We start from the raw sequence: 19,352 nt of genomic DNA, 5'->3' as shown, positions 1-19,352 counted from the left end.
TTTTTCTCCCACCGAGCAAACAGCCGTGCAGTCCGCAGCCGAGTGCATACCCATTGCACCACTGCCTTCATGGGGCACAATCACGAGGGCAGGGACGGCCTTTTGAATTGCTAGACGCCTGATGCCTTATAGGATTTGGAACAATGCGCACCTCATAATCAGCAGCACTAGAAAGCAATTAGATAGACTAATAAAATGCCTTCTTACGGCCAGTTTACAAGCAAATATTTCCAAGACACTCAAAGTCCTAAAGCTGTTGGGGAGGCAGAACAGGGACCAGGTTGTCTACTGGGCATACTCCAAATTCAGGCTCTGAGCCAGGAAGGGGTAGTACAGAGTACACCTAAGGGGGCGGTTCACCTGGATTGGCCCCAGCTAGGCCAGGTGGGTTTAATTCAGCAAGTGCGGTCAACCAGCACCATCCATGACCATGCCTCCCAGTGGGGGGGGGGGCCTGAAAAGCCAGAAACTTGGAGACCACAGCTCTGTTTTCCAGCTGCTCCTCAGCCTGCTGGCTTTTCTCTGGGCGCAGGTTTCCATGTGCCCCGGAAAAGCGCCCTGAGGGTGCCCGTGTAAACCCTGAAACTGTTTCTGTCCTTTAGAAGAACTCACTTGGACCACAAACCAGGCTTTGGCATGTTTGGGGCATGAATTCATCAGAAACCAAGGGCCAGGGTATTTCTCACCCAGAAACCTAAGAAAACCACCTGATAAGAGGGCTGGTAGATAAACTTTACATTTTTTATTTATAATTAACATAGTAACCGGAAGTGACTTGAACCTGACTTAGGAGTAGTAGCAGTAGCTATTTTTCTTTCCATCAGAGGCCTGCAGCTGTACGTGTCCTTTGGGGACACAAGGAAAGTCCTAACTTGAAAGTAACACGGCAAAACTCTCCTTTGAAAGCCATCCACCCTTTTCTTGTGGAACGCTCTTGGAGCGGTAAGGAGAAACTCGAGTAAGTGAATTTTGAAACCAATGCAGAGGGTAAAGGAGGTGAACACTCGAACCAGGTAGGGTGGATTCGATGAATGTAAACAATGATGACTTGTCTTCCTTTTCAAAACGCTCAAAATCCAACTCACTGCTTCCACGTCCTTCTGAACTCACGGCGACCGTGGGGGTCAGAGTAGAACTGTCCGCTGTGAATCTTTAACCCAGGGAGCAGCTGGCCGTGCAGGTCAGTAGCCCCAGCTGTTGTCACGTGACCTGCAAAGCTTCTTGCCGAGGCGTAGGCTTCCAGTCCCACTGACCTCGGGCTTGGTCCTGCGGTTTGTGACGTGGGAACAGGTGAGAAAGCTTCCAGAGGGACACGTGCCAGTGTTGTGCGAGGACCGACGGTAAACCACGTGTTACACGGCTTTGTGGTCAAAGCGCTTTGGTGAGGGTTTGCACCTTGGGCAACAGCAGCAAGGTCAAATCAGAGTCTCTTCCCGCCTCTGGTTTACATCAGTGAGTTGTCCCAGATAAAAGCTGGTCTCCCACGCTGGGACGGGCCCAGCGCATCTGCCATCTGCTTGAGATCAGGTCCCTGGGCTGCCAGTCACTGGGGTGCGGGTGGTATTTCTTGCCCCCCCCCACCCCCGGCTTCATCCCAGAGTTACTGGGACACCATGCTGCAGTTTCTACCTTTTGGAGGCCGCCCGCGGGGGCTTCCTGTATCTCTCCACACCTTGATTCCGGGAATCTTTACTTGTCAACAACTTGCGACATCACACACCTGGAAACGGAAAGGTTCCCAACTGCGCCTCGGCACCCAGGAGCTGGGGCTTGGAAGGTTCCCGCGGCATCCTTCAGCTGAGGCATCACTTGGAGCCTGGCAAGCCCGGGTGTGCTCCTGTTGGTGCTGGGTGGGTTAGGAGTGTGCCCCGCCCCCCACACACACACACCCCCTTTTGCAAGCACGTGGCCTACGTGACCGCCTGGCAAATGGAGTGCTGCGTCTTTAAGGGGGAAGCACGGAGGCGTCCGTGCAAAGACAAGATGTCTGCGAGGGACCCCGGGGGGCTCCGCCGTCGCCCACTCGCCCCCAGCCTGGGGCCCCCGCCACTCTGCGGAGCTCCTGCGGTGAGTGTGCGCCGCCGGGGGGCGGGGGGCGGGAGCCCGGGGCGGGCCCGGCCCGGCCGCCCTGGACCCCGGACCCGGTCGCGCTCAGAGCCCTGGTTTCGCCCCCGCAGAGCCGGCCTTCGCCCGGGCTGCGCGGCGGTTCCGCCTCCGCTAACCCGGCCCAGAGGTTCGGCGAAAAGGCCCAAGTCTCCCCGGGAGAAAGGCGGGGAGGGGGGCTGGTTTTCGGAAAGAAAGATCAAGGTCGTCCCTTTCTGGCTCCCCACTGATCAACATTGGCTTCTTGCAGGCTGACTTTGTACCATGCAGAGACAATTGGGTGCCCTGCCTGCACTCTTTCTTTCCTTGGGACTTTTCTGTCTGGGGGGCGGGGGGGAGCTGCCAGATGCTCCCTCTAGAGCCCCTCCTGAATCGATGGCGCTCAAACAATGGACTCTTTGGTGCCTGTGGAGCATACAGGTTCGCAAACTTACTTGGCTTACCGCCCCCTTAAATTTTAACCTTGGTAAAGCGGGACACCCGAAAACCGTACACTCTAACTTGTGCATTCTTTCCAAAAATCAGGACTTTTTAAAAAACGCCGCGGGACGCGGGAAAATTTGTTAAAAATCCAGACTGTCCCGCCAAAAGCGGGACGTCTGGTCACCTAACTGGAAACAAACATTATGCGTGCCCCCCTGGCAATGAAAAATTTTTGTACCATAGCCCACAGTTCAAGATAAAGTGTAGCTATCTTTTTTTGCAGCCCCCCCCCCCCCGTCATTCCAGCGCCCCTCACCCGGAGGCCATGTCCCCCACTTTGGGAAAGCCTGCAAGTTAAACAGGGCAACTTGCTTTAATAACGTCCACGAACAAAATGCCCGCAGCTTACCAAGCGAGCAGCGTTACTTTTCCTTCCTTGAGAGGAAGAAATAAATACCCGTCGCCATTTAACCTTCTAATTAGGGACGGTCTGGCATTTGTGGAAGTCACTTCACCCATGGACCGAATCAGGGTAATTCTTTTGTGTGCTTTTAAGTAATGCTTGCTTTACATTTTGACCTTCTGAGGTCAACAAATTTGCTGGAGGCAACTGGCAAGAAAAAGTTCACTTGCAAAGATTATGAAAACAAAATGCAGGAAGTGATTTTTAATTAAGGAAACAACTTGTGAGTTACAAAGGGCTTCAGTTTATGGCGGCTTTAAATCTCACTGATTTGTAGTAGATTTGCAGGTTATAAGACACAGGGACCTATCTATGCACTCAGTAGTGATTCAGACCTGAAACCAAGGTCCACATTGCTTCGGCCGAGTGCTTTACTGTTTTCATTTGTTAAGCTATTGGTGGGGTGGCTTTCGAGAGCCCTGAGCATGTAGTGGTTAGGAAGATGGTTGGGGTCTGCAAGACCACCAGCTTAAAACCAGCCAGCTGCAAGGGAGAAAGATCAGGCTTTCCACCCCCATGAAGAGTTATAGTGTCAGAAACCCACTGTGGCAGTTTTACCCCACCCTATAGGACATCTGTTCTCCACCTGTGGGTCTCCACCCTCGTTGGGGGTCAAACGACCCTTTCACAGGGGTCACCTAAGACCATCGGAAAGCACATAAATATTTCACAATATATAATTACATATTGTTTTGTGATTAATCGCTATGCTTTAATTATGTTTAATTATGTTCAGTCTGTAACAATGAAAATTCATCCTGCATATCAGATATTTACATGATGATTCATAACAGTAGCAAAATGACAGTTAGGAAGTTACGACAGTTACGAAAATCATTTCTTTTGGGTTGGGGTCACCACAGCATGAGGCAGTGTGTTAAAGGGTCGTGGCATGAGGACGGTGGAGAACCGCTGCTCTGGGGTCGCCATGACTTGATGGCAGAGAGTGAGTGGGGCTTTAGGGAACTTCTCTAACTCACCAGCTAATTTGGCTGTAGGTCCAATAAATTTCTTACAGTCACATGTCATTCACCTATAACCTTTTTCTAAAGTTCTTCCCTGAGACTGGTGGGCACCTGTAACCAGCATATGTGCCTAGGTATGTGTGCCCAATCCCCCCTGCCCCCCCCCAAACAAAATAAAACAAAACTCACTGCCGTGAGGTTGCTGTTGCCATATAGCAACCCTATAGGACAGGGTAGAACTGCCCTGTGGTCCTATGAGTTTCCGGGACTGTAACTGTTTACTGGAATAGAAAGTCCTATCTTCCTCCTGACGAGCAGCTGGGGGTTTCGAACTGCTGACCTTGCAGTTACCAGCCCGATACATAATCACTATGCCACCAGGGCTCATGGACACCCAAAAACTTGCTGCCGTCAGCGACTGCTGATCCTTAGCAACCTGCTGTGGGTTTTCCAGACTGTAACTGCCCAGGCCTTCTCCCCTGGAACTTCTGGTGGTTTCGAACTGCCCACCATTGCAATTGCAGCCTAACTCATAACCACTACAACACCAGGGAGCCTCCATGGGCACCCACGTCCACATTTTCCAATTCGAAAACATCTTACCTGTAACTTCAGCTCAGCCTTCAGTGGTAATCCAGACCATTGGTCTAATTGTCTGATTTGTGTAATTGGATCTGCTTATAAATAGATGACTACATGGCCCCGAACTAGTAATTTTTCAACAGAGATGAACCAATGACAGATGAATGAATTGTGATTTCCTTGACACTTCAGTTGTCCTAGCTAATTATTTGTCTTAATGAATATATTCCCCTATAATTGAAGTCACTGGAGGATGACACCAATAAAAACATTTTTCTTTTTTATTAATGGTCTCCTCACAAGGCTGTGTGAGTTTTTCACCTAAGTTCCAGGTTCAACCAATTCATATTGGTATAAAACCTCTCCTGTTTGTTTTTCAAGTGATATGGGGGAATCCATAAAACTAATTCCTCGGTTATTCTCTCCTGAAAATTTTAGCTGGTCAGGTGGTCTTCAGCGCTGTCTGCTGTTTTTCACATGTGAGGGGTTGGGGGATGCCCTCCTGTGGATTCGGACTTGCAGCCCCTTGACGAGCTGGCGGGACACAGTGGCTGCAAGCAGTGGGCACAAAGCCCTGGGGAGGCTGGGGCGGGACAGGACGGCGTTTTGTTCTGTTGTACAGACCATCCTGTGAGTCGGAACCTACTCGAATGCTGCCTACCTCCAGCACGTGACAGAGCTGAACTGTGCCACAGGGTGTCCGGGTTGTAATGTTTGTGAGGGCAGAGCGCCCGGTCTTTCCGCCACGGAGCCACTGGCTGGGTTTCAAACACCATCCTTGCCGGCCCAGCCAAACGCTTCACTGTTGTAGGCGTTACTCAAGCAGGTTTCCATCCCTTTATCCTCTCCGTGGCTGCTCACGGAGATATGGTTGAGGAATGAGGCGCTATTCAGGTAGAGGTTCAAATACAGAGGTACCCGTATAGAATGTTATAAGAGCTATAAGAGCCCCCAATAAAATGATTTTTTTAAATAGACAATGACTTGGGAGCCAAGTGTTATGATTAAAAGATTAGAACCTGATTTATTCTACTCCAACTCTTGTCCTGTGTTGCGGAACAGGAAAGAGGCGCTGAAGCAGGAGTGCCCTACGGACACGCGCCGAGAGCAGTGACAAATGTGTACGTGAGGCCCCCACGCCTCAGTGTCAAGGAGTTTCCCCTTTGCTGGACCCTTCCCCGTTGTAGACACCTGTGCTAGAATTCACCCAAAAGCGTGCACGCGGACCTCACGTTGTAGCCGGGTGTGTGGCACCAATGGTTGTGTGCAGCTACTCAAAGTACCGTGGAAGAAAAGCCTGGTGATCTACTTTTTCAAAAAAATCAGCCTTTCAAGATTCTATGGAGCAGAGTTCTACTCTGACAGCCGGGGTCCCCAGGAGCTGGGATTGATTCATAGTGATCTCACAGCTCTGGGCTTTGCTGTGCGTTTTCTTCTTAAAATCACCCTTATGGGAAGCATCTTTTCCCCCCATTGAAGCTAGACAAACTGTGAGCCCTCTGAGGGCAGGCACTGAGAACACTGGAGTGAAAGACGGGGTGACATGAAGACATGTGAGCAAAAGGATCTCATTTCCACCCCTGGTGAAGTCAGAAGGGTTTAAGAAGAAACTCAGGAAGCTTGGATTTTTCCATGTTCTTTATTAGCTAACCTGCAGCTAACGGGTGTGTTTGTATTGTCTTTGGTGCAAGAGAAAACCACATCACAGGGTCCCAGCTAACCAGGCCGCCCCAACTCTCCTTCTTGAAGGATGAGCAAACTTGTTTTGCATCAGGATCAAGTTAGGAAGTGAAAATAAACCTGGGGAGGAAGAAATAGACCTGTAATTGTTTTGTTTTGCATTCAGAAGTCCCCAATGGGCCTCCGTCCAGCTCAACTTGTCTGGAGTCCTGAATCATGGAACTGCCAAGGAGAAATGTAACGCTGCTCTTTAGCCACAGAAATCTTCGGGTGGGCCTGTTTGAGCAGCAGGCCCGGGTGCTTCCTATTTGATCGTACTTTGCATTTATACAGCGCTGGGGAGCCCAGGGGTGAGATCGTTTGCATTAGCTGATTTCAGCCACCTGTTCAGAGGAAGAACATCTTCTCATTTCCCTCTACAGATGGGGCGATTGAGACACGGGTGAGCAGGAGAGAAGACACATAGCCTGGGGCTCGTTCAGCACAGCCTTCCGTGAGAGCCTGTCTAGTGCTGACTGAGGAATGAGGTGAGTCAGCACCCATGGGCCCTCTGTCTCCGTCAATATAGAAAGTCCTGGCTTGAGCAGGGCACAGCAAACCCCTTGATACCGAACTACCCCACCCTCTAGGTTTCCCTAAGGGCCCCTTGGTAGCTCGCTTGAATGCCAAGCTCCTAGGGCCAGTAATGGCTTTCCTCATGGGACTCCCCCCACCCCAACCTCCCCAGCCTCCATAGTAAAAGTGGACCTGGAGTAGACCTGTCTGAGCTCACAAGGAGTGTTCTTCTTTACAATTTAGATATAAACCAAACCCACTGCCATTGAGTCTCATCCAACTCTCAGTGTCCCTGTGTAGGGTTTCCCAGACTGCAGACCTTTATGAGACCAGACAGCCTCATCTTTCTTCCTGGGGGTGACTGGTGGGTTCAAACCATCGACCTTGTGGTTAGTAGCCTATTGCTTCTCTGCAGCATTACCAATCAGGGAGCCTTAAAAAATGTATATAGAGATACTGACAGACACATATTCTAACCTAAACCCACACCTGATCCCATGCATGCTTTCCTAATACTGTTCCTTACTTTCAGTTTTCTTCTTTCTCTTCTCTTTCCATTCACATCATCTATTACCCTCTTAACCCGGACTGCCTCCTTCCTTGTTTCATTCACAGCTAGCTGTCCGACGCCAGTCTGCACATCCACTCTTACTAAGGAGATCATCCTGTGCACACCTCTCCACATCGCTTCTGCTCAGCGGTTCCTCCAAAACCACTCGAGGTCAAGTGGCAGGGCTCTATTGCAGCCTCTTCGTGGCTGCATAATGGTCCCGAGCGTGGACACATGCTAGGACTTGGCCATTCCCCTGCTGAGAGGCATTCCCCCATTTCCAGTAATCTGCCATTTGACGTAAAAAAACGTGCTGCCATCGAGTTGATTCCAACTCATAATGACCCTATGGGACAGGGTGGAAATGCCCCTGTGGGTTTCTGAAACTAAATCCTTACGGGAGTGGAAAGCCTCATCTTTCTCCCACAGAGCAGATGGTGGTCTCTAACTCCTGACCTCCCAGTTAGCAGCCCAAAGCATAATCCGTGCCACGAGGGATCCTGCCAGTCTAGGTACTGCTTGAATGTCCTAATACATGTGACTCGTTGTCATCCGGATGATTCCGGGCAGGGTCGTTCAGCCTTTGTGGGTTTCCCGTAGTTATGCACAGGAGCGGAAAGCTTCCAAGGAGCGGCTTCCGCTTCCAAGGAGCGGCTGGGGGTTCGAACTACTGACCTTGAAGCCATTATGCCACCCGAGCCCCAGACAAGATGGACTGGCAGAAGGTGCCACATTGGACTTAACTGTAAGAACCATTGTGAGGGAGGTACAGGGCCAGGCAGGGTTTCACTCTTGTATGCAGGGTCACGGTGAGCCAGACCGACTGGGGCGCACCGCACAGCAATGCTCCACGTGACCACGTATTGGCACTTCCAGTTAAACAAAACAGCTCCCCAGGAGTGGAACCGCTGATTATACGCATTTAAATGAATGGAATTTGCCACGTGGCTTTCCTAAGAAGCTGAGACCCTTCACACGCCTTTCCTGGTCACGTGTGCGCGGACCTTTTCCTCTGCGTCCCCTCTCATTTGCTGCTAGGGCTTCGTATTTGTGAGTGTGCTGGCTGTCCGTGAGGCCCTGCCACTTTCACAGCGTCCCCCGGGTCTGAGGGATGCTGCGGAGCTTCTGCATTTCCTGGCTGTTTGCCTTTGTTCTTTGTTCAAGTTTGTTTTGTTTTTAAACATTTTATTAGGGACTCATACAACTCTTACCACGATCCATACATACATCAATTGTATAAAGCACATCTGTACATTCTTTGCCTCATCATTTTCAATGCATTTGCTCTCCACTTAAGCCCTGTGTATCAAGTCCTCTTTTTTCCCCTTCTTCCCCGCTCCCCCCTCCCTCATGAGACCTTGATAATTTATAAATTATTATTTTGTCATATCTTGCCCTGTCCGGCATCTCCCTTCATCCCCGTTTCTGTTGTCCATCTCCCAGGGAGGAAGTCACATGTAGATCCTTGTAATCGGTTCCCTCTTTCCAACCCCCCTCTCCCTCTACCCTCCCAGTATCACCCCTCACACCCCTGGTCCTGAAGGGATCATCCGCCCTGGATTCCCTGTGCCTCCAGCTCCTATCTGCACCAGTGTACATCCTCTGCTCTATCCAGACTTGCCAGGTAGAATTCGGATCATGTTAGTTGGGGGAGGAAGCATTTAGGAACTAGAGGAAAGCTGTATTCTTCATCAGTGCTACGTTGCACCCTGACTGACTCATCTCCTCCCCTAAACCCCTTTGTGAGGGGATCTCCAGTGGCCGACAAATGGGCTTTGGGTCTCCAGTCTGCACTTCCCCCTTCATTCACTATGGTAAGATTTTTTTTTTTTCTGATGATGCCTGATACCTGATCCCTTCGACACCTCAGGATCACACAGGCTGGTGTGCTTCTTCCATGGCCTCACTGCTTTCAAGTCGATGCTGACTCATAGCGACCCTCTAAGACAGGGTCTTGGTGCGGTTGGTGGTTTCAAACTGCTAACTCTGAGGATCGCAGCTCCACAAGTAACCACTACACCAGGGCGCCTTAGTTGACTTGCGTCTTCCTGTTTCTTGCCCGTTTTCCTAACGAGTTGTCTGCCTTTGTCGAGTTGGTTTGTAAGAGCTCTTTGTCTATTGCCATTGTGGCTGAAGACCAGGAGTCACCGAAGCCTTCTCTCCCTGCCCCTGAACTGCAGGAAGGAATGCGGCCTAAGAGCTGAGTGGAGCTAGCAGACGGGTGGGACCTGGGGCCAAGGCTGCCGGTCCCACTTTGGATCGGGAACACTGAGGACTGGAGGACTGAGAAGGTGAGGCGGCTCTGTACCATGCTGCCATCGACTGGTTAAGGCCTCCGAAAGTGAAGGGTCGCCAGGGCAGAGGATGCCCCTCTGCCACCTTCAGAGGGGCAGTGCCATGCTGGCCAACATTGTGCTGCTGTTGTTGCACTGTGTGACAAAGGCAGTGGTTGTGGTTGTGAATTGTTAGTTGCAGTCCAATCAGTTCCAACTCGTGGTCCTGCAGATACCGGAGCAAAACCTTTCCCCTCCTGCACCATCTTCACAACCCTCCCTGTGTGAGAGCCCCTTGCTGGAGCCCGAGTATCGATCCATCTTGTGAAGCGTTGCCCTCATTTTCTCTGACCCTCTCCTTTGCCAAACATGATGGCCTTCTCGGACAACTGGACCCTCCTTGTGATGTAGGTGCCCACAGCAAGCCAGACAGACTGCCCCTCTTTGTTTCCAGTCATTCCCGGAGCGAATCGAGAACCTTCTCAGTTCTGCTGCTGTGGTTCAAACCCTGACCATATGAGTGGGTACTGGCCATCTCACGGTGGGTTGTGCTCCAAGCTGGGTCTTGACTTATACCTCAAAACAGGTTCTCAGGAGAGCTTGCAGAAGCCGGCAGAGTTGTCTAGACTCACACAGTTGGTCCTTGGTAAACATGCTTCCTCAACAGCAAACTTCTCCTTTTTCAGTCCCTTCCTTCTTTACCAGGTTATTGCCACAAAAATTTGTTTCCTGATGGGAGAGACTGGAGTGCTGGTCATTGCATTGCACTGAGATCCCTCTTCTTGTTGGATACCGAACGCATAAGACGCTATTACCCTTTTGTCACTTTCTTCCTTCATTGAAGATATGACCAAGCTTTGTGTCTTGCAAATCGGTGCTGCTGTCGTGTGTCGTGTCGTCAAGCCAGTTCCAACTCCTGGCAACCCTCGGGGACAGAGCAGGGTTTCCATAGGGTCATCTACGCTCTCATCTTACTGAAGCGATCCGCTGGGTCTTTTCTCCCACAGGGCTGCTGCTGCTGGCTTCAAACTGTTGACCCTTTGGATGAGCAGCTGAATACTTAACTGTTGATTGCCGGGACTCCTTTGCAGACAGGGGAGCCCACTGCCATCAGGTCAGTTTTGACTGATAACAATCCCAGATAGGGGCTCCAGGACTACACATCATAGAACTGAGATCGCAAATCTTCCCTGGAGCAGACAGCCTCATCCTTGTCCTGAGGAGCCCCTGGTGGGTTTGAACCACTGACCTCGTGGTTAGCAGCCAGATAGATACCTAACCCACCATATCACCAGGGCTCCATTTGCAGATATCTAGAAGACGACATTTAGCTGAGATAGAGGGTAGGGGAGCATAATAATATTTATTTGATGACTCATAAGCCTGTGAAACATTGAGGACATTGATAAGGCGATCAAGGCACTTGTTAGTATTTCTAGTATTGTAAGTAGTCTGGTATTTAAGCGTTTAGAGTCTAGTTAAGCTCTAGTATTCTAGTGCTTCAGACTGAGTGAGGGAAGGGGTTTTCTTCTGGCCTGCCCCCTGAATTTGCTCCTAGCACTGCTGCTGGTTCTATGTTGCTCAGAGAAGACAGCACAGGATTTCTGCTCCAGGTGACTCAGTTGGAGGCAATGACAGGGACCTCCCAGGCCCTCGGAAAGTGAGCCCCCATTTAACTTAAAGGTAAAAGCTTAGAAAGATTTATTTCCCAAGTCTGCATACTTTCTACAATTTTTTTTTAATTTTTAATTTTTTAAAATAGTTTTATTAGGGTCTCATACAACTCTTATCACAATCCATACATGCATCAATTGTGTAAAGCACATTTGCACATTCATTGCCCTCATCATTCTCAAAACATTTGCTCTCCACTTAAGCCCCAGGCATCAGGTCCTCACTTTTTCCGCCTCACTCCCTGCTCCCCCCTGATGAACCCTTGATCATTTATAAATTATTATTTTGTCATATCTTGCCCTGTCAGACATCTCCCTCCTCCCACTTTTCTGTTGTCTGTCCCCCCCAGGGAGGAGGTCACATGTAGATCCTTGTAATCGGCTCCCCCCTTCCAACCTACCTCCCTCTGCCTTCCCAGCATTGCCACTCTCACCACTGGTCCTGAAGGGATCATCTGCCCTGGATTCCCTGTGTTTCTGGTTCCTATCTGCACCAGTGTCCATCCTCTGGTCTAGCCAGACTTGCAAGGTAGAATTCAGATCATGATAGTCAGTGTGGGGTGGGGAGGAAGCATTTAGGAACTAGAGGAAAGTTGTATTTTTCATTGTTGCTACATTGCACCCAGTCTGGCTCATCTCCTCCCTGAGACCCCTCTGCAAGGGGATCTCCAGTGGCCTACAAAAGGGCTTTGGGTCTTTACTCTGTACTGCCCCCTTCATTCACTATGGTAAGATTTTTTTGTTCTGATGATGCCTGATACCTGATCCCTTCAACACCTCGTGAATGCACAAGCTGGTGTGCTCCTTCCACGTGGGCTTTGTTGCTCCTGAGCTAGATGGCTGCTTGTTTACCTTCAAGCCTTTAAGGCCCCAGACGCTATATCTTTTGAAAGCTGGGCACCATCAGCTTTCTTCACCACATTTGTTTATGCGCCCATCTGTCTTTAGCAATTGTATCAATGATGACTTTTGGTGCTAATTTTCTCCTAAATTCATTGTTTATCATCATCAAAATCAAAGATATTTTCCCCTAGAAAGCAAGTCCAGTCATTGACTGTGTTTTTAAAAGCATTTACTCTTGGGCTTTCTACCCCTAAACTTAAAGAAGCAACGCTTCGTTTTCTGAAGTTTATTTCCTAATCCTGTCCAAAGTGTGATATTCTGAAATTTCCAAGGAAGAATACGAAAGGGAACCTCACTTACTCTGAGGAGAAAAGAAAAGCAAGCCAAATCCACTGCTGTTGAATCCGTTTAATCCATGGCACCACCGGGACTCCTGAAATAGACTTTTATTTAACAGTGATGCAACTATTTACTGACAGGAAAATAATCTTATAATACAAGGGAGAGGAGGACTTCACTCTTGATTTTTAAAAGATGAAGATGCCCAGAAACAGTCATATTCTAACGTTATCAGCAGTATTGTGATCCGTTCCGTGACTGGCTAGTCTCCCTCTGCTTTTGTGCATTTAAAAATACTTCTGAAACCAAAAAATAGTTCCTAGGGAGGAAAAGCTACTAAATGCCAAGAATGAGATTGAAAGTATCGCATCTATAGATGTGCTTAAGTGAGTGCTTAGTTAGATAGTTCTTCCATTCAAGGAGTTTCCCATTTTCAGTGTAAATTACTTATTAACTGGGGACCCAATTGAAAGAGTACCAAATCCTAACCTCTAGGTCCCCAGGGAGGGAGATCCAATTTAGAAAATAATTTCAAGTATAGGAAGGACTATACATTAATATAGAAATGTTTTTCTTTCTCAGAAATCAGCTTACAGGATAGTAAGAGAAAGACACCCAGGCAGGCATCTACTGAAGTTAGCAGAAGAGTTTGTATCTGTAATAATAAAGGTTTCTTTTTCAGGCTAACTATAATCATAGAAGGAGCCCTGTAGTGTAGCGATTACACGTTGGTGTGGTGGTGGTGTGTGTGTGTGTGTGGGTGTATACATAATGCATACATACACGTTTCTCTTCCCCCCCATAGAGACCTGCAGAAAGCATGAGTGAGGAGCTGGTGGTGAGCATGGAGGAGAGCTGCGGGCCAGATGCTGCTGCAACCCAGGCCTCTGCGCCTCCCGGCCGCCTGGGGGCGCCGTACTCGGAGGCCTGGGGCTACTTCCACCTGGCGCCCGCACGGCCCGGGCACTCGTCGGGCCACTGGGCCACCTGCCGGCTGTGCGGAGAGCAGGTGAGGTGCAGCCCGGGCTTCCACGCGGGGACCCCGGCGCTGTGGAAGCACCTGAAGACCGCGCACCAGCGGGAGCTGGAGAAGAGCGCCGCCCGCCACGAGCCGCCCGCCGCCGCCGGCGCGCCGCCCGCGGCCACGGCCACGGCCGAGGGCGACTGGGCGCGCCTCCTGGAGCAGATGGGCGCGCTGGCCTTCCGCGCCAGCCGGCGGGAGCGGGAGCTGGAGCGGCGCGAGGCGGCCGTGGAGCAGGGCGAGCGCGCCCTGGAGCGGCGGCGGCGGGCGCTGCAGGAGGAGGAGCGCGCCGTGGCCCAGGCGCGGCGGGCGCTGCGGGCCGAGCGGGAGGCGCTGCTGCGGGAGTGGCCCCGGCTGCGGGGCGGGGGCCCCCGGGAAGGCGCCGCGGGCCTGGCCGCGGCCCCGCAGCCGACCGCCCTCAAAGAGGAGCGGGACCGAGAGAGGGACGACCACATCATAACAAAGGCCCTGTAGCGTCTCCGCGCAGCCGGCCGAGCCTCGCTCCCGCTCCTCCGCACTCCGACCGGGCCGAATTGGGAACGTTCCTCTGGTCACCTGCCTGGCCCCCCAGCCCAGCCCCCCGCGGCCTCCTTGGGTGGCGGCGGGTCGGTGGGCATACTTGGGGATGGGGATGTGGAGTGGCGCGCCAGGGCAACACTTGCCACTGCCTTTGGGAATCCCCTCCCCTGCCCCCATGAGCACCCAGGGCCCAGAACCTGGCACTTGATACTTTTGAAGCACAGAGCTACCTTACAGACCAAAGACATACCCTGCCATATGCCTCAATGCCAGTCAAATCAGCCCCCCAGGGGAGGATGCTGGCCACCTGAGGACAAACTTGGGTCTGGAAATTTACCCTCCCCCGCAAACAATATTTTTAAAATTTCCTATTGCCTAATGTGTGTGCTGCACCAAGTTCTGGAGGGGCAACACTCTACCATCATCGTCATCATCACCATTTCTCTTCCTCCCCCTCTTTCTCTTTCTCTCTCTTCTCTTCTCTTCTCTTCTCTTCTCTTCTCTTCTCTTCTCTTCTCTTCTCTTCTCTTCTCTTTTCTCTTCTCTCTCTCTCTCTCTCTCTCTCTCAGCAGACTTGGGAAGAATTCCTTTCGCAAGCAGCAGGCATACTGGCCATCTTCATTCCTATTCCGGAGCCTAAGGTGGCCATGGTTACATGGCCCCACGCCCCTCCTTGTCTCCCACCTCTGACTCCTTCCTGGACGGTTGCTGGGAAGATGCAGTCCTTTCCTGTCTATCAGCAGTTCTCACTGGCGGCTAAAGGAGAAAGCACTCTTCCCCTCCAAGGCCATCTCTTCCCCTCTCCTACCTGTGCAGCTCCACGAGGGAGTTCCCTGCCCCTTCGGCTCCCTGGCTTCCCTCACTCTTAGCCATCGCCCTCTCCTTCCCTGCTCTGAAAAGAAAGCCTCACAACCGGGTACTTCCAGCGGCACATCAAGAAGGTCACGGAGCCTTCACTGCCTACATAGGCTTCCCATTTCACTAACTCCCTGCTCTGCAATCAGGTGTAAGGGGCAGCTTGTGTAATTGAAGGGTAAAAGTAAAGAGACATTAGACAAGATAAACATGCAAATGCTCACCTCCAGGACCCCCTTGGTTTCAGGAGCCAGATCCTCACAGAGATAGCAAATATACTTCCAATCAAGGCTCATATACACTCTAGGGGCATACCAGTTCCCCTAATTACAGGTAACCACATGCATAACAGGAAGGGTTGTATAATAGGCATAAATGTGATGGAAGGGGTACAGGTAACAAGATAAGTGGGCTCTAGAGTCGAGATGACAGCCTGACCTTGGTCATCCCTGAGTTGGCTTGACCTTCGGTGTCTGGGCTCTCCTGGAGAACAGTCCATTATCCTTCTCAGAAGGGAGTGGGCCCTACTTCGGGTGGGACAGGCAATAGGGCCTGATTGCCGTAGATGGCTGACTACCTTCAGGCAGATACCTTTAAGCAGTTGACCCCCAAGTGTATAGACAGTGACCATGGGTTAGCAAACAGCACCTTAGGTTTGGCCTGTATTATGGGAGGACATCATGGGGGATCACTTCTGTTTTCCACAAAGGTGGAACCCGCTCCGCCTTCCCCTTGGTTTTGAAGAAACCACCGCTCTCCAGGTAACACAGTAGGTTGTGTTCCACCTTCATCTTGCTCCGGCTCGTCCTTGTTGAAACCCTTCCTTTGGTTACTTTTTCTCCAAAGAAAAAAAGTCTCTCTTCCTGATGTACTTACTGTAAGTTGGTTCCCAAACATTTTTCCTCAGCCCTCTTTTCCCAATTTTTACCATAATGAAACATTTCCAGCATCCGGGAAAAAGTGAATCCCCATATATATGCGTCTCCTAAATTGAAAAAGTGTTAACCTTTGCCATGTTTCTCCTTTCACCTAGAATGCATGCATGTCCCATAAGCCCCTGAGTAGTCAATATTTGCATAGTGACCATTCTTGTACCTCAAAACATATAGATGATTCTTTAATAGTCTCTAGTGTAGATTCCTTGATAGAGTCAAAAGCCCCGTTATTCTAAGAACATCTTTTTTCCCTCTCATCTCATTTTAAACAAAGTCCATGTAAGGTTCATAGGTTACTTTTGGATTTAACTCCTTAGCCTCTTTTGTGCTAGAACACCAGCAACAATGGTGAGCGCGGCACAGGACCGGGCAGGGCTCCATTCTGCCACTGCGGACTGGCTCAGACACCTGTCCACAGTCTGGGACGCCCCACTGACGCTTCTCGATCGCCCACACTTACACCCCATTAGAATAGTTGAGCCACGGGGAACTGGCGTACAGAATGTTCTATATCTCGGACCTGTCTGAGCACTTCCTCGGGCTACTTTCAACACTTGGCAGATGTATTCTGCCAGTTGTCCTAAGTATGGGGGACCTTCAAAAAGCTTGTGGAAAAACTGGACGTGACAGATGAACTTGATCATGGGATTTTCTCCAGCGTGCATTCTCCCAGGTCCCATCCACCCCTAGCTGCACATATTCCTTGACGCGTGGAAGGGGCAAATCAACGCAGTCACAAGTGCTGCCTCACCCAGGAGCTCTACGGGTGCATACTAGGAACCTGGCGCTAGTTACTGACATATTCTCTCCCTTTGTTCTCAGCAGCTCCGTGGGGCAGTGTGGATACTGTGCCCATCTGGGGTCAGGAGCATGTACAGGATCCAAATCCCGTCAGTCTCCCTCCAGGTGTCTTAGCTGCTCCCTCCTGAGGTTTTGACTTCCCTCGTTCCTCGGGCTTCACAGCTGGCACCTTCTTCCTAACTCCAGTTCTAGGACCGGGAAGGGGTCCAGGAGACGTGCTAGGGTGGGTGGTGGGCTGCTCCCCAAAAAGTCAGCAGTTTGAACCCACCAGCAACTTGGTTCTGCCTTGCAGGGTCACTGTGAGTCACAAGCGATTGGATGGCAGGGAGGATTAAGGACATTCACGTTTACTGAGGATTATGTGCCCGGTGCTAAGCTAAATACAGGAATAATTACATGCTGCAGAACAAGCCTGTGACGGGTACTATTGTGCCTGTATTGTTAATGGAGTGATAGGCTCTGAGGAGGTAACGTCCACACAGCCGCACAGCTGCTGAGAGGCAGAGAGATTGGAAGCCCTGCTTGGAAGCTGTTGGGGGATCTATTTCCACAGAATTTTACACCTTTCCCTCAGTTGTCCCCTGTAAAACTCAGGCCCTACTGAGCACCTGCCTGAGATGGATGGCCTCAGCCTTATCTTTCCCAATCAATTAACCAAAGGAAGCATCCTGATATACCAACAATGAGGTGACCAGTTTCTGGCTCCACAGCCCTCCAAGGCGAATCAAGCTTCAGCTTTGCCACCTGACATTCAAGGCACCCACCACCCCACCTTGGTGCCAAATATGCTTCAGCCAAATGGGACTCCTGGTTCTTCCTTACATGCCCTTGCCGTGGCACCTCTGTGGGGCTTCTCACCCGCCCGCCATTTAAGAAAGGTACCCTCTGTCTTTGAGGATGGAAAAACCCCACCCATTAGGTAAGGCTACGGCCAGATTTGCTCCATGCAGCTCGATCTTTGATCTTTCCTCTCGTGTACAGGCAGTTCCTTCTCAGAACCCTCCAAGCGCTGTCTCGTCACCCTCAAAACAGGCTCTGTAGCACAGGATACAGGATCGGAGCTCACCTGGCCATGCTCTTGGCCCCTAAGGATAGAACAACATGCACTCCTGCCTCCCACAGTGCCTTGCTCCATATTTGAGGCTTTGAAAGGACTCAGATTTTTTACAAGCTGGCTTTTCTGTAGTTAATGTATTTCTTCATTTATTCTAATTCTGAGTATATGAAAGTTATTTCTTAAACAGAAAATTTAAAAAGCCCATAAACTATAATTTTTTAAGCTGTTTAGTCAATAAAGATTTAACAAGTGTCAGTTATGAGCCATTTGGTTTGAATCCAACTACTTGAGCACATCATTATCAAGAAAGTTATTTCTTCCATCAGTGGTACTATGTATGAAAGGTCATGAGGATGAATTGTTGAATGGAAAATGGATTTGCTCTAAATCTTCCAAGTTACAATAAAAAGTTGGGTTTTTTTAAACCCTTTTCTATTTTGTGAAACTGCTCTCATTATACAAGTGACTTCAAGTTTGTGTGAAAAAATGAAATGAAATTGCTCCATAAACTTTGAGATTCCATCATACAAATAACCACAGGGTATGAGGTCACTCTAGGAAAAACACAAGGAGGACAAGATCCTCCCAAGTCCTGTCACCTGCCTGTGAATATTTTAATGCCTTCTTTAGCTTTATTTTTGGTAATTTCTACATAACTGAAAATCGTTTTCACCATCACTACCCCCGCTTGAGTATTATAAAAATGTTCCTTTTCCACATGAGTTTATAAGTTGTCTGTAAAATCTAAATCTGGAAAAGAAAAATCAAAACAAGCATTAAAATAAAGCGCAGGGTTAGCATCTAAACCACTCAGAGAAGATGGCTGGCAGGAGTATGAAGCTGAGTGGTCAGGAGACCTTCTGTCCTGAAGGTTACCCGAGTGCTAACTGTGTGTGTGAAAGGCAGATATTTTACTTTGTATTACACCCTTTTGAGTTGGCGTAATTCTTTATGCCGAGCACAAGAACTCATAAACAAGTAGAGTCATTGATAGTTTGCAAGCAGAAAAGCTTTACCATCGGCATTCATCTGTGTCAGTTACACAAAACATCCACACAAAGACGAGTATAATCCCCACCTCCAGGAAAAAAATCTAGAAATTGCAGGGCAACGAATTATTTAATATGGCTCTCCTAGCCATAATCTCTTAACTCCCACCCTGTAACCTTTGGATAAGAGAAGGTGGGGAGAAGGTGCTGATAGGATTCAGTTGTGAGTGATTGTTAAGAGGGTTAATTGTTAGTGCCAGCCTGCTGGCTCTATAGTGAGCCATCTGTGAAGCAGAAGGGGTGGGGGAGCTCACCACCAACAAGAGAGAAAAGTCCAACGCATTCTGAGTCCTTTGGACCCTGGGACCCCTTCTTCGAGTTACACCTCCTTGAACCAGGAGCCTGCGTTGACACTGTAGAAGCAACAGCAGCAGCAGAACTAGAAGCCAGGGCATGAGACGGAGCAGTGGACTTCCCACCTCATAGAGCAAAAGGAGATAAGTACTTTCAGATAGTAAACTTTTGTGGAGTGGGGTGCCTCCAGACACAATTGGGGAGCTAGGTTTGCTGACCCGTGGAGCAAAAACAGCATCTTCAGCTGCGGGTTATCATGGAGTGATGTGTCCTGTGAGCATTTATTAGCAGCCCTAAAAGAACTTTGTAAAACTGCGTGAGCAGCGTAGAGGCCCTGCTAGTAGGCTAAGGAAGGGCCGGAGAGATGCCTGG

The 19,352-nt window shown here is 49.9% G+C and overlaps 1 protein-coding gene and 1 non-coding gene across 3 annotated transcripts; both read left to right on the top strand.

Annotated features, from left to right (window-relative positions):
* Positions 1–1,926: 1,926 nt before the first annotated feature.
* On the top strand, positions 1,927–18,082 carry ZBED3 (zinc finger BED-type containing 3). 2 transcript variants are annotated; one of them, XM_075541198.1, is made up of 4 exons: positions 1,927–2,067; positions 6,639–6,743; positions 10,602–10,708; positions 13,255–18,082. In XM_075541198.1, exon 4 carries the CDS (start codon positions 13,270–13,272, stop codon positions 13,942–13,944), a length of 675 nt encoding a protein of 224 aa, XP_075397313.1. In that variant the 5' UTR covers positions 1,927–2,067; positions 6,639–6,743; positions 10,602–10,708; positions 13,255–13,269; the 3' UTR covers positions 13,945–18,082. The 2 variants fall into 2 exon arrangements, with proteins under 2 accessions (XP_075397313.1, XP_075397315.1); XM_075541200.1 differs by lacking the exon at positions 10,602–10,708.
* On the top strand, positions 9,598–9,735 carry LOC142441687 (small nucleolar RNA SNORA47). The gene has a single exon (XR_012783041.1). It is a non-coding gene; the product is annotated as a small nucleolar RNA SNORA47 (small nucleolar RNA).
* Positions 18,083–19,352: the final 1,270 nt, after the last annotated feature.

The sequence above is a fragment of the Tenrec ecaudatus genome, chromosome 2 (genome assembly GCF_050624435.1).
Source record: "Tenrec ecaudatus isolate mTenEca1 chromosome 2, mTenEca1.hap1, whole genome shotgun sequence".
In the NCBI taxonomy this organism is placed as follows: Eukaryota; Metazoa; Chordata; class Mammalia; order Afrosoricida; family Tenrecidae; genus Tenrec; species Tenrec ecaudatus.
Note: the sequence above shows the minus strand (reverse complement) of the source record. Positions and strands in the feature narration are given on the sequence as shown.

Bases quoted from the DNA above. Each gene is read 5' to 3' on its own strand.
- ZBED3 (XM_075541200.1), top strand. From the start codon at position 13,270: ATGAGTGAGGAGCTGGTGGTGAGCATGGAGGAGAGCTGCGGGCCAGAT.